This window comes from Elgaria multicarinata, chromosome 4, assembly GCF_023053635.1.
Source record: "Elgaria multicarinata webbii isolate HBS135686 ecotype San Diego chromosome 4, rElgMul1.1.pri, whole genome shotgun sequence".
Taxonomy (NCBI): domain Eukaryota; kingdom Metazoa; phylum Chordata; class Lepidosauria; order Squamata; family Anguidae; genus Elgaria; species Elgaria multicarinata.
Genome location: NC_086174.1, coordinates 39,930,207 through 39,944,843, shown reverse-complemented (window position 1 = coordinate 39,944,843; position 14,637 = coordinate 39,930,207). Strand labels below are relative to the sequence as shown.

General features: G+C 38.9%; 1 protein-coding gene across 7 annotated transcripts in view; it reads left to right on the top strand.

Annotated features, from left to right (window-relative positions):
* The window catches only part of CDC42BPA (CDC42 binding protein kinase alpha), a 195,599-nt gene that overhangs the window by 171,098 nt on the left and 9,864 nt on the right, over positions 1-14,637 (top strand). For 5 of the 7 annotated variants that reach the window (XM_063124140.1, XM_063124143.1, XM_063124141.1 and 2 more), the window contains 4 exons: positions 1,614-1,711; positions 2,519-2,603; positions 4,096-4,219; positions 5,517-5,634. In XM_063124140.1, the coding sequence (XP_062980210.1) occupies positions 1,614-1,711; positions 2,519-2,603; positions 4,096-4,219; positions 5,517-5,634 (425 nt within the window). Of the gene's footprint in view, positions 1-1,613; positions 1,712-2,518; positions 2,604-4,095; positions 4,220-5,516; positions 5,635-11,471; positions 11,658-14,637 lie in introns of all 7 variants that reach the window. The other 2 variants (XM_063124145.1, XM_063124144.1) reach the window with 1 other exon arrangement.

Sequence of the window (14,637 nt, the reverse complement as noted above, 5' to 3'; positions counted from 1 at the left end):
GTTCCGGTCATGGTATTGATGCACTGCAGCTTTATTTCTCTTCATGGCTTGGGGGGAAGTCACAAAATGTGGTTATTGTTCAGGAATATACCCCATGCTTTTTCTACAGGGTGACATCATCAACATGTTTCATGGGGATGTGATATACAAGAAATAACTTTTTAATATGTTACTTCAATGCCATGATGGAAGTTAAGTTCAGATTGTTCTGAACAAAGCAGTTCTATTCAGATTGTTGTGAACAAGGCACACGTGGATTCCATTTCCTGTTTATAACTAGTTGAAGTCTGATATAATGCCCAAATTGGCAAACCAGGGTTACTTGCCTTCCAAAGCAGAACCAGAAACCATGGTTTGAAGTGGGTTTCTTATTCTGCTCTTGTTTGGAGGTTGAGCACCGCTGTTTGCCAATCTGGTTTGCATCATGGCAAACTATGGTTATGTGCTGCCTCTAAAAACTTCCTATCTAGGGTAAATAAAGTCCTGTTCGTATGATTATGAACTAGTTGTCATGACTAAAGCTAGTTGTCATGACTAAAGCTGCATCGGTATCGGTATTAAACCATGAGCAAAAGCATTAGTAAATATTAATGAGTTCACAATAAAAAAATAACATTCCTGGTTCCAAAAACTTGGTTTCAAAAGTTATTAAATTAATAAATGAGTAGTGCAGGGTTCCCCATCTGGACTGCAAGCTTCTTTGAGCAATCCCGCCCATTCTCCCTCCAGCCCTATACAGGAAACCCCCACTCTCATCTCCAATCACTGTTCTGAGATGAGGGCTGCAATTTCCCTGCTCAGCACTGAAGAAAGGCAGCTTTCTGTAGGACAGAACAGGAAACGTGGCTCTTATCTCTGATCAATGGTCAGAGATAAGAGAGGGATTTAAAGGCATTTAAACATTAAGTATCTTAAAGATCAGGGTATTTAAAAATTTAAATACATGCTCTTTAAATACCTTTAAAATTAAAGGTATTCAAAGTACAAGGTATTTAAACAAGACCAATAAGGAGAAGGGGTTTGAACAGGAGGCTTTTGATTTAAAAGTCAGTTTCTGGGGTTTGCTTCTGTACTCAATGTACCTGAAAGCTCTTGCATTGGGACTTCCTTCTGAGCAGGCATACATAGAATTGAGCTGAGCTTTGTATGCATGGTGTCCTTGGCCTGCCTCCTGTGCCCAATGTCCTGCCCATTTCTGTAGTGCAGCCCTGAGACCCTTTCCAAATTGGAATTTGGCCTCTGGGCTGAAAAAAAAGTTCTCCAAACCTAAGCTAATGGATATCATGTTAAGTAAGTGGGAAGATAATGAATATGACTCATACTAGAAACTGAAGAATATGAGAAGGATCTGTATTTCAAACCATAATTACTTGTTGGCTTATGAATTATCATTTCCCAAATGATCGTTAAAAGCTTGGCAAAGGAATTCTGATTAAAACCGGACTCAATTGTAATTAAAAACAATTTATTGCTAAATGTCAATAAAATAATTTATTGACATTTCTCAACATATAGAGGCTGTATGTTGAGAAATGTCAATCTTCTGATCTTCAGCACAGTCTGATGAATCCCAAATATGTATTACCCAGACATGTATTTGTACTTCTCCCCAGGTTACAATGCACCATACCTCTCAGTATATAGTGAAAATGCAGTTGATATATTTGACGTGAACTCCATGGAATGGATTCAGACTATTCCCCTCAAGAAGGTAACTAGCAAATTTTACTGGAAATTGAGCAGAGTGGCCCAGGCACTGATGGCCACAGGCAACCTTATTAGAAAAACTAGAGTAATAATAAAGATTAGCATGTCAATAGACTAGCTATGGTCATCAGAACTAAGAGGGTTTGGTAACCATGGCTGTTATAGTTAAGTGCTCTAAACACAGTTTTATGGACTGCATATAATGTCACTAAAGGAAAATAGATACTAAATTTCAGAATAATTATAGTGAGGCACATCTTATCTTCTGTATATTTACTGCACTATCTGAAACCTCTGATAACTTTAAAGACAGTGCTTTGATCTTTAACTTCTATAGTTAACCTTTCCAAACGTTCTGCTTTCAAATGCTTATTTTCCAACATGAGAATTGTTTGTATTAGTGATCCTGAAACAAATGTGGGAAATGATCCTCAGTTATTTGTAACAGATGTTGAATCCTACCTGGATTAAAACATATGTCCTATATAATTGATTCCAATAAGAGTAACTCAATTTTCCACCTTATTGTATGTTTTATCAAATGCAACCTATAAAAGAATGCTCCATTTGTATATTAATTATGCATTATGATTCCTGTTACCCCCTGAAATTCTCATAACGTTAGTAAAAAATATGTATCTCGGACATTAGCCAAAATTGCTCCCCTGTTTTTTGGGGCAAAAGTTTCTATACCCATTCACTACTAAGTTTCTATTTTGTTGAAAGACTGTTATTAATGATAGTTTGGCATAATTTATGAAAATCTTGATATATATTTTGGGCTAAGATATTTAAACTTCTGTGCTTTCAGGTACGTCCTTTGAACACAGAAGGATCGCTAAACGTTCTAGGACTAGAAACAATTAGGTTAATATATTTCAAAAACAAGATGGCAGGTAAGTAAAATAAAACCCCTTGTGGATGAAGAGCCTTGGGAAGGCTCTTGACCTAAAAGGTTGCCTAGAAATAATTTTAAAAGGGGGTGGGGGGGAACCATTCAATCTAGAATAGTACTGATGGGCTGGATGCAATTGATAGGGCCTTTTCTTGGTTTCACAAGCATTTCAGCTTTAATTTGATAAAGACTCTTGTTCTCAAGCTTAGTAACAAAATTAAGAACATGTAATTGTTGTAAGACCTTAACAGGCTGAGAAACTGGAGGCTTTGGGGTTGGGGATAGGACTGGCTTATTTAAGACATTTCAATTGCGGCTATCTCTTATTTCGACTGCTTTTGCATAGTTAACTTTGAAATCTATTTTCTTTTAGATGCTTTTGATTCTGTGTATTCTTCCACAAACAAAATGTAAAATTGATTAACATTTTTCAAACTTACATACCAACACTTTGCCAGTGTGTGTGTGTGTGTGTGTGTGTGTGTGTGTATATATATATATATATATATATATATATATATATATATATTATATCCATCCATCTATCCATCCATCCTGAGGCAGTTAACAAGAATGTTATCATAAATACAGAAAGTTGAATTCAAAGTTTTTGCAGAGTTCTGCTCGAAATGCTCCTGCTGGCCAATCTCCCCCATCTCTCTGTACCCTGCAGTGCCATCTCCCCCCAACTCTCTGGAGGAGATTTTCAGGGAAGAAAGGGGACTGTGGCCTTAGCTAGACCTAAGGTTTATCCTGGGGTCGTCCCTGCCTGCTCCCAGGATATCCTGCGTGTCATTTACATGAACAAGGATGATCCCAGGACGATCCCGGGATAAACCTTAGGTCTAGCTAAGGCCTGTGATGAGATCTGTGTGTAGAAAATGTTATGTGCAAACATACATAATGAAGCCCAGTGCCTTTTTTTGTTTGCGAGGAGGTGAATTTGACCCGAGAAGTGGGGAGGAGCTTAATCCTTTCTTTACTTGCTGTTTCTAAAGATGCAAAAGATCTTTTAGCTAAAGATTCCCGCCTGCAGCTTTTCTCTCCATGTGGTTCAAAGCACATGTGGTTCAAAGCACATTTTACCACAGGGGTAAAATCTATGGGAAGACAGTTTGGAGTGTAAAATCTTTTGGGCAGGCAAAGAATTAAGCCTCCCTCTTCCTCCATCACTTATAAGCTCAAAATCCTACCCCCTTACCACCAAAAGTTTTCCTTTTAAAATAATAATAATAATAATATGGCATTGTGGCTGTAATGCATGTTTGCCTATATTGTGTAAGTAGCATAGGATTGCACCATAGTAGTGCAGTTCTGGTTTCTTCATATTTTATTTATGTATTCATTTTACAAAATTTCCTAGGGACTCTCCTTAGATAACAACCTCAAAATGAAGAAAAATCCACAGACTGCTATATTTTTTTAAAAAAAAACATTCTATTAAGTAACTTAATATGGAACCTGCTTGGTTTTTTTAAATGTTGTTCACACAGAGGGTGATGAATTAGTGGTTCCTGAGACATCAGATAACAGCCGGAAGCAAATGGTCCGAAATATCAACAATAAACGCCGTTACTCATTCAGAGTGCCTGAAGAGGAGAGGATGCAACAGAGGAGGTCGGTATTCAACCTCTACTTGTCTTCTGTACATGCCTGTAGGCCATGAAGACTTGTTTGTCTGCTGTCAAAATGTAGTTTTTTGTTTGTTAGAAAAATTTGCTTTTCTGGGCCACATGTTCAGACGTTTGTCTCTCTTCCCTTATATTTATCCTTTATATATGATTTGTATAAATGCCAGTCTGAATATTTAAGTCCACGTTACATTATATATTTGTGCAAAACAATTATTGTAATTTGGAATGCATGCCTCTGTGTATTGTATATATGTACATTTGTGCATGTGTGTGTGTGTGCATATACTGTATATATAAAGATTGATAATAAAAAGTTTTACAAAAGAGGATTACATTGCTAATTATACATATATATTACTTCTAGAGTCTAGTTCTGATATTCCGCTTCTTGGGCAATTCCCATCCCATTTTCTGTAATATTCCCCAGTATTCTGTTAATAATAACTTAATAGCCAAGCCCAGTGAAGCTTTCAGGTAACAAGATGGCATTTCAAGGCATATGGAAGTATTTGGAAAGGATTATAATTTTAAGAAAATATTTTCAACAAGCACAGGTCTAATATTTCAGTGGGTTCTAGCCACGTGTTCTCTCTACCCAAAAAAGTTTCCACATACCTTTGGAGGGGTGGGGTGGAAATGTTAAAAAACTGGAAATGCTTGTCACCAGCCTTTTGGCTAATGATGTGGCCAGATATCTGCTTTTCTTTTTGTTCAACTCTTATAACTGCACCAAACATAAAATTGGCACCAAGCTAAAGCCCTATAATTTCCTGCTTTTCTAAAATGCTGAGAAATCTCTAAAATTTTATATCCTACAATGCATTGGCACTTTTCTCTACAAGCTCTTAAAAGTGTTGTGACAGTGAAATGTGAAGGGTAGTGCAATATTCTTCTAATTCTTCTTCTTTTCTTCTGTCCTTCATCTCTGCTTCCATCTGTGCAGCGCCAGGTCATCACTGAGCCCGCTTCTACACCTTTTCTTGAGTGTTGTCTCAACTCCCTCTCGTAGTGCACTCTGAGTCTCAGTAACCATACGGACGTTTTATGGGCCTGGGCTGTTGAGCCTTTAAGCCAAACCTCTGTTCTTCTTGACCCTTTCCCCTTTCATCAGGCTGAGAGCTGGCATAGAATCAACATCAGAAGTTAAAAGTTCCCCTCCTTTGAAACCTGGCCAGATATTTCACTTATTGATTTCTATTTTAGTGTAAATGATATGAAAAGTACTTTTTTTTTTACATCGTCATGAAAAGAATACCTGACCTGAATATCTTCTCTTACAGGGAGATGCTGCGAGATCCAGAAATGAGAAATAAATTAATTTCTAACCCAACTAACTTTAACCATATAGCACACATGGGCCCAGGAGATGGTATACAGATCCTCAAAGACCTGCCTATGGTAAGCGTATGAGAGTGTGTCCACAAGTGACTGTAATTCATATATAAAAGAAATAAAATGTATATTTGGGCACGAGATTGTGAGTTAAACAATTGTAAGACTGCAGTCAAATGAAAAGTGACGTCACGGGCAGGGGTTTGAGAATGATTTTTGGCAGGTTTTTCAATATGCAAAAGCATATCCATATGAACATAGGGAACTGCATTATTCTATGTCAGGCCATTGTTCCACCTTGCCAGCATCATGTACTCTGACTGCAAGCAGTTTTCCAGGTAGAGCTTTTTCCTAGCATACATCACTCAAGAAAATTGTAACTGGTGGAGAAGCCACGGAGTGAACTTGGAACATTCTCTAGGCAAAACATGTGCATTGCCCCACTGTGCTACCACTGGTGATACTCAAGTGTTAGTAATGCTCAAGTGTTCTACTCCCATGTAGGCTATGCAATTAGATGATCGTGGCTACTTCCATTGCATAAATTTGTTCCACATTTAAAATCACCAACATTGGGTCCAGGTCTCCATAGCCGTAAAGGAAATCACTTCACACAATGACCTCACAGTATCGTACACTGTTGGCCTTGGACTGCTGATGGAATGGCAGTGCTGGCATTTTAATTAGCAAGAAGGAAAGGAAAGGAACCTCTTGTGCAAGCACTGAGTCATTACTGACTCGTGGAGGGACACCGGCTTTCGCTGACGTTTTCTTGGCAGGCCTTATAATGGGGTGTTTGCCGTTGCCTTCCCCGGCCGTTATTACCTTTCCCCCAGCTAACTGGGTACTCATTTTACCGACCTCGGGAGGATGGAAGGCTGAGTCGACCTGAGCTGGCTGCCTGAAACCAGCTTCCGCTGGAAACCAGCTTCCGCTCTCAGGCCGTGGGGAGAGTTTCAGCTGCAGAAACTGCTGCTTTACCACTCTGCGCCACACGAGGCTCATCTAGCAAGAATAATAATCATTTTGTATCCTCTTAATAAGAATGTAAGAAGAGCCATCTGGATTAAACCGAAGGCCTATGTAGTCCAACAACCTGTTTTCCACAGTGGCCTACCAAATACCTATGGAAAGCCAACAAGCAGAACACAGTAGTCTCCTCCTAGCAATAGTCTTCTCCCAGTGCTCCTCCTCAGCAACTGGTATTCAGAGCCATGCTTCTTTTGATCCTGCAGGTAGTACCTAGCCATCACAACTTGTAGCCACTGATAGCCTTTATCCCTCCAGACGATTTTTTGACCTAGCAAAAGGGGGTGCCCAGGCCAAGTTCTCAACTCTACCGGCTGCCATCTGGTTTGAACTGTTAGTTCTACCTGTTGTTTGTTTCTCCTCCAAAGCTTTATATGTCCTCCTCTGTTATATATAAAATCCTTGTGTTTTCCTTCTCTGAATACTTTTCTAGCTTATTTGAGCCCAGTAGAGGAAATGAGAGATAAGGGGGATTTGAGCCAGGTGCTAGGAAACAGTATTGTTTACTTCTAATTTGAACTACAGTAATCAGCTTAAATCCACAGCCTAGGGTGTATCTGTGGATTACCCCTTTCCAATGGCCTTCTAGCATGATGATATCCTAAATACCAGACACTGCAGCCTCATTCTCATGTTTTCACAGGTTCTATTTATTTATTATTTATTTATTTATTACATTTTTATACAGCCCAATAGCCGAAGCTCTCTGGGCGGTTCTAGTCTTTCAGAGTTTGTTGTGACATAGGGCATTCACAAATAGCCATATAGTTTCATATTGTGCGGTTTTATCTTGTCAAATGTAACATGTAAATTGAGCATCATTCTAATAAAATGAGAGGGAAACTCTATTCAAGTATTTGCAATAAAATATTAGCAATCAGTTTATAGTATGACTCCTTTGGATGGTTATTTTGTATATGAGTAAGCAATGAAAATTAAATATTACACTAGAGTCATTGGTATACATTTGTGTATCTTAAGCAAGGTATATGCAACAATTATCTCACACTTAAATCACTTCCATTTTAAAAAGAATTAATGACTGCAGATATTTCCATTTTTCCTACAAATTCAAGCTATCATAATTTGAATTTGGAAGTGATAAAATATCACTTTTATCTGTGCTTGAGGAAGCATCTGATCTCTACACTTGGTAAGGACCAAGGGGCTGTGCTTCCTTCTCTTTCTATGTGTGAGAACCTAATAAACCCCCCCTCAGTGTATATGGAGGCTGCCATACGATGGGAATATCATGTTGTGTGCCCTCCCAATGGATCATACAATGCCGGTGGTGTTCCATTTGCCTGTTTGTGAATATGAACTTCTAACTGAATAATTAGATGTCACTGAATTAACAAGTAGGAAAAGGTGATGATCTAAGAAAACAATGGTTACCTAAACCATTGCTATCAAAATGATAGGCAAAAGTGGTAGCCTCCCATATCACAAATATAATGGTTCTTCAACAAAATGTTTTAAAATTTAGGGCTGAGTCTTAAACGAAATTTTCCACCGGATCCACCAGGAAAACATTACATCAAGAACATAATCCACACTAGGGAAAACCGATTTGTTTGTCCATAGAGGAGAGTAGAATTAAGCACTTTGAGTACTATGTTCCCTTGCAATAAATGATTGTATATGTTTCAGTTTTTAATAAGAGACTGGAAGTACAGTGTTGGTACTATATAAAATAATAATAATAATAATAATAATAATAATAATAATAATAATAATAATAATTTGGCTACCAGCTGCATTTTTTACTTTGTCAGAAGAAGAAGAAGATCATGCCAGAAAGGGAGGCTTGGATTTTATTTCTATTCTAGAACATAGTCCCCGGAACACTGAGTGAGGATCGTAATTCAGACAACAATTCTGAAACAGGTCTGGTTTTGCCTGCTTTTGGAACTGCCTGCTGTATGCAGCTCCTTAGGAAAGAGTAGCTCCATCGGTATATGTGGAGACAATTATCTCTGAAAAATGCATGTTTGTAAGAGGTAGCGTTAGAATTGGCTCCTGTTTGTCTTTGTTGTTGTTGTTCAATTTTGTTGTTCAGTTTTGAGATATTGTGTCTCTTTGTGGACCTAATTTGCTATACCCCATTTGCTGCCTCATTACTAATGTGTTCGAGAAAAGTTCATTTTTCTATGTTTTAAAGACAATCTTGCTCTAAAAATTAAAAATAAACATTTGAACACCTTGTCTTTTACCACTAGGTGGGGCAATCCGCACAGGGTAACTATTTATCGAACTGTATTGAATTCAATGATTTAAAAAACCTGCTGGTTTAAGACCAGCATCAGAGCTATCTTGCGTTGGCTCAAGGTAGACGAAGGCAGGAAATTGAAAACCAAAGCTCATGCCTTAACTGATGTGCCCTCTGATCAGTAATGATGATGGGTGATGTCACAAATGGTGGTTTCTTATGATGCATTCCATGCACCCACATTTTTCCTTGGTCTTTCAGGGCAAATCCAGATAGTGAGGATGGAGTACCTGCTGCGCCTATCCATTGCTAGTAAACAAGCACAATTTATGGCATTGCACATTACTATTATTATTATTATTATTATTATTATTATTATCATTATTATTATTATTATTGTTTACATTTCTATACCACCCCATAGCCAAAGCTCTCTGGGCGGTTTACATATCGTCACTGATCACTGGCACGTCTGTTAAGCCATCAGCCTTTGCTTTCAGTTTCCTGGCTTTGTAGAGCCTTAGCCAACATGAGATAGATTAATTCTGGTCTTAAACGAGTAGATTTTTTGATCAGTGAATTTCCTTGGTTTTTTTTTAAAAAAAGGAAATATATTATTATAGTGTTCTTAAAAAATAAAACACGAACTAAAAATCAAATTAACTGAGTAGATATGTACAAATGCATATAAATGTCCCTGTATGTACAAAATTCTCAGTAAGCCTGCACAGGAGTCTAGCATAGCGTTTTCCTTTTCCGCCGTCTCTTAATCAGTGATCTCTGTCAATCAGTGAGAGTGATTACCTGAGCCTTCAAAATTACCTCACTCTTATCTCAGTTGACAGTTTCCTGATATCCCTTCCCCACGGTCAGAGTGCTGACAGAAAGAGTAAAATTCAGTACTGGAGTACTACTGGCAGCACTCTGGCCTGAGTGAAACTGAGCATGCCTGACATAATTTTGCCAGCAGTGGCTGCCTTGGGCTTACATTGGGCAGAAAACCCAAGGCAACGTTTGAACCACTGCTCAGAATTTCACCAAACCAATGAAAGACACACTTCCCTGACACAAGTCTGAATAAAGTCCATCAGGCTGTGCTGAAATAGCCCCAAATATCATGGGCCATGAATTTGGATGCCATTTCTCTAATTCTAGGGGGGATTACATGCCAAAATTTGCCCTTTCCATTTGCAGCAGTGGCCAGCTTCAATTTTTTAAAAAGATTTTTTTTAAAGGATTAGGTGAGCAAAATTAAGCACTTTTTTTACTCAAAGGACTGCAGCATCTTATAGCCACTGGTGGAAGAGCTCATTATATGGCATTCATATCCCAGGAGGCAACCACTATCCAAGCAAATTGCCTATGTCTACACTGTTGTCTGTGTTCTGTACAGGAAAAACACACTGATAAAAGTGGTTCTAAAATTCTGGGTTTGGAATTAATAGTAACACACTCAGTCATTCATAACCTTTGTCTGGCTTTGTCCATGGCAAACTCTCTCTCTCTCTCTCTCTCTCTCTCTCATACCTTAACCTATTTTCGGGAATTTTCTCTCTCTTTCTACGATAGAGGCATTGTTTTTCTGCAGGGTTTTCTCCTTGGGGAGGGGGACAGCATTTCCACAGATCTTTTTAAAGTATAGCGCGTTGATGAGGGTTCTTCTTTTTTATTTAAAACAACAAAAACAAGTGTGTGTGTGTGTGTGTGTGTGTGTGTGTGTGTGTGTGTTTTAAATAACATAAAAAGATCCATCAACAACTGCCTACACTTAAAAAGATCTGTGGAAATGCTGCCCCCCTCTCCAAGAAGAAAATTCTCTGAAATTCTCACCACGCCCATCGTCTTTTGCCAGAGTTTTTGTTCCCTTCCCACCCCTGTGAAATGCCAAAATGGAATAATCGAAATTTTCAGCACAGCACTATGTTATTTTGTACTGTAGATTGCATGGTTCACAGGGTAGGAGGCTGTTGTAATTCGGCTATGTGGAAAGGACATAGATCCATAAATCTACAAATTGTTCAAAAAATACACCCACAGTATCCTTGCATACAGCAGGTTTACACAGTAGCTGAAAAATATTATAACCACTAGTTGTGGTATAATGTACATGCAAGGAAGTTACATTAGTTCCTTATCTTGACTTAACCAAGGACACTAGTTATCTACTACTACTAAACATTTATGTAATGCCAACAGTATAGTAGGCTGCATGTATGACATTGTTTACATTGTCCAGTGGGCTTATAAGGTACATGTTCTATTGAGACAGGATTTGCCTTTCTAAGCCACTTCTGTCGCTAGCCGAGGACATGTCAGTCCCTTGCCTTTGTTGTGTGGCTGGTGGGGATGTAAAAGCCAAGCCTGTGCAGGCTGACCTATCGGCACCATTCCATTTACGATGTTATGCAGAGTTTCTTAGCACCACGTCATTCCCTTTCTAGGCAATTTGTTACTTCGACCAGACTGTGAGCAGGAGCAGAAATAAGAGTCTCTGGAAATGAGTTTGACGATATGCAGATGATATGCCTATCAATTTATAACCTTCATTTTTAGTGGGCACATGGTCCATCGTTTGTATTCCTGAGATCTCATTTACCATCCCTCATGATCTCTCTTTCTTTCTGTCTCTCTCTCTCTCTCTCTCTCTCTGTGTTGTCTCTGATAGCCAAGCTCCCCTTGTCCACCCCCTCATCATCATTCCCGCCTCATCTCTTCTCCAAGCAACTTCGAGCACATCTATCACATGACTGTTAACTCAGCTGAAAATTTCCTCTCCCATGATTCCGTAAACCCTGCATATCCCCCACCTCTGCGCTCTCTCCCTCGTACACCAGCAGTTATGAATCTAAGGGTATGAACTGCTCAGCCAGGTGTTCCTGCTACTAACAATGTGTGGTGCTTCCTTTTCTTGTTTTGTTTTTTGCCTAGCTAATATCTGGAGAGATTTAAGCTTTGCAGTTGGTTTCATTTGCCTCCAAATACATTTGTACTCCCTTCCGTTCCGTCATTATCTATTTGAAGCTCCCAAACAAGGGAGAGGGAGGGACTGGGCAAGTAGGATAGAGGCTCTGTCAATGTAGAGACCCCTGACATTTTCCCCAAATGCCAGGGATTCAAAACATCCCTTGCAACCCCCCAAAGTTTCCTGACAAGGGTTGCAAATGTAAGCTTTCCTAATATCATCAGGGAATTTCCCAGTTCCAAAGACCCACTGAGTGATTGGGTTTGCTTAACGAGCTAACCCACACTTAGTAAGGGTTCAGTAAGGGTTGTTGTTGAACCGTGGGTTGTTTGTTGAACTGTGGGTTAGTGTGTTATCTGAACCCAGGATATTTTCCACAAGGTGGCTTGTTAACCATGCAGTGTGGCTTATTTTTCTTGAACAAGCCACCTTGAGAACCCATGGTTTGTTGTTGAGTTGTTCAAGGTGGTTAACAAGCCACCTTGTGGAAAATGTCCTGGGTTCAGTCAACATGGTAATCCACGGTTCAACAAATAACCCACAGTTCAACAAGAACCCCACTCAAGCATTGAATGTGGGTTAGTGTATTGTATGAACAGCCCCATGAGGGGATTCTGAAGAGGCCTGGTGCCATGTCCCAAGGGCTGTTGGGACATGGCACCTGCTTCCCCACAATTCCCTCAGTTTTTGCCCAATTACTCAAGACAGAAACAACTGCAAGCTTTAAAATGAACTTTTTCTTAATATCAACAGAGGCCTCGTTACAACTAAAGCAGACAAAGTAAGTAGGCAAAAGTAAAACCAAAACCAAGGCAGAGTGGCCTACACAGGAAGGGAAGGGCAAGAACACATCCCAACTCCCTGTCCCTACATGCCTGTATTATCTAGTACCAGTTATTTCTCTCTCTTTGCAGTTGGTTTTAACAAACCACTATTGCTTATTCCAACATCTTCATGTACTGAGATCAATAGACCCACCAGGTGAAAGGGACTTTGAGGAAGCCCAGTGCCATTTCCCAACAGTTATAGATAAATTCAAGAATCTGTTGGATGAGTATGGGGAGGCTGTTGCCCAATCCCAAGACCTCTCAGGATTCAATATCAGCCTCCACAGGTTCATTGGATACATTTGCCATTAGACTGGGATTGTGAGGCTATGAATAAATATTTTAAAAATATATGAAGAACTCCCTTAAATGTCTCTATCATTTCTCCTGATGCCAGGAATTCCCTCTTGGAACTCCTAAATTGTGCCACCTCTACCTCTCTCTTCAAATCCCTGCTCAGAATCCCTGCTGTTGAAATTAGATTGTCCACCTCTCAGAGTGGGGATCTGACATTTGCCCCCTTATGGTAACTGCAAAGCATGAGGTACTTTGATAGTGAGAAGTAATTTAATTTAGATGAGACTGAGGTTCATATTAAGTAGACAGAATTGAAATGCAGAATTCTCCCATTGTAAACAGGACTATTCCTAATCCATAGGTCTCCTTCTGTCACTTTGCATGCAAATTTCAAACCAAGACTGTTCTGTTGCGCAGGGGGGGAAAACTGGCTTTACATGTTTCTCCTGTTTGGAGCTGTGACGGATTAGCTCTTAAGTATCATAATGGTAGAAAATATATCTTGAATCTCTCCAGTCTTGAACAGATAGATAAAGCCAGGCAAGTAGGTGCAGCTTTGTTACCCTGTCTTTACTTCCATATTCGTTTCTTCTAATCCTCCTGCTGATACTGGAAAATCATATTCTGACAGAATTTGTTTCCCTATTGAAGAATCAAACTGCATTTTTCAAGAATCCAGCTTACATTTTTGGGCTGTTAAACAAACTATCATATTCCTTTTTTCTCCTAAGAAAAAAGAAAAAGTTGATTTGGCATTTCCACACAATCAACATCAATCAAATCTTTTTTAAAAACACACATATTTGAATCCTATGGGAAGAAAGGCAGGATATAAATTGTAATAATGCATTTCTTTTATCTGTTGAGATGTATTTGGCTTGATTGTGGGTTATTTGTTCATTTGTTTTACTTTTTGGCAACAGACTGGGGATTAATTCTTTAGTCGGTAAGAAATTTTCTCATGTATGTATTTTAAAGATGCAGTTTCATAGCTTCTGTTTTGAACTACCATGAATTCCCTTTTCATAGCTGTATGAAAGTTTTTCTTCCTACTTTCCCCCCTTCAGCAGCCACATTTGCTGGCGATAATTTATTTATGTATTTATTTTAGAAAAAGGGGCTGTGAAGCATTTGCTTTGAGGAGGAAAATGCATAAGAATTAGTTGGATTCTACCTTCTAGGAAATGAATATCGTTCTACTTCCAGCAGTATTTGTTGCCTCCTTTCTTTATTGATTATGGTTATTAAATCTACTTCATCTGAATTATATCTCTATCTATCTATCTATATAAGTTTATCTTTGTCCTTCAATGTCATCAGAAAACAAAATTATAATGGTTTAATGGATGCATGCATAACGAGATCTATTTGTAGATAGTCAGCTTGTTTTTATAATATACTAGCCAAAGGATCATCATTCTGAGTGAAGGAGGAGGGCTTCCAAGCTTCTCTATTCATTCTACATGTCTAGACTCATTGTTCCTCTCTTCCTTAGGGTCTCTATTAGTAGTGTCTACACCACAAGCTAAAAGCCCCTCCCCATCCCTGGGTATCGCAGATTGTCGCCACATAGAATACAAGAGGATCCACTGAGAACTGAACTAGGTCTCAATCCCTATTTTTTAGTTGGCATATCCTAGTCCTGAGTTCAGTTCCTTGGTATAATTTCCCGTCCCGTCCCCCAAAACAAGCATCTGTATATTTGTTGTCTGTTGAATAAACTACAAGATTCCTCTTTCCTGACA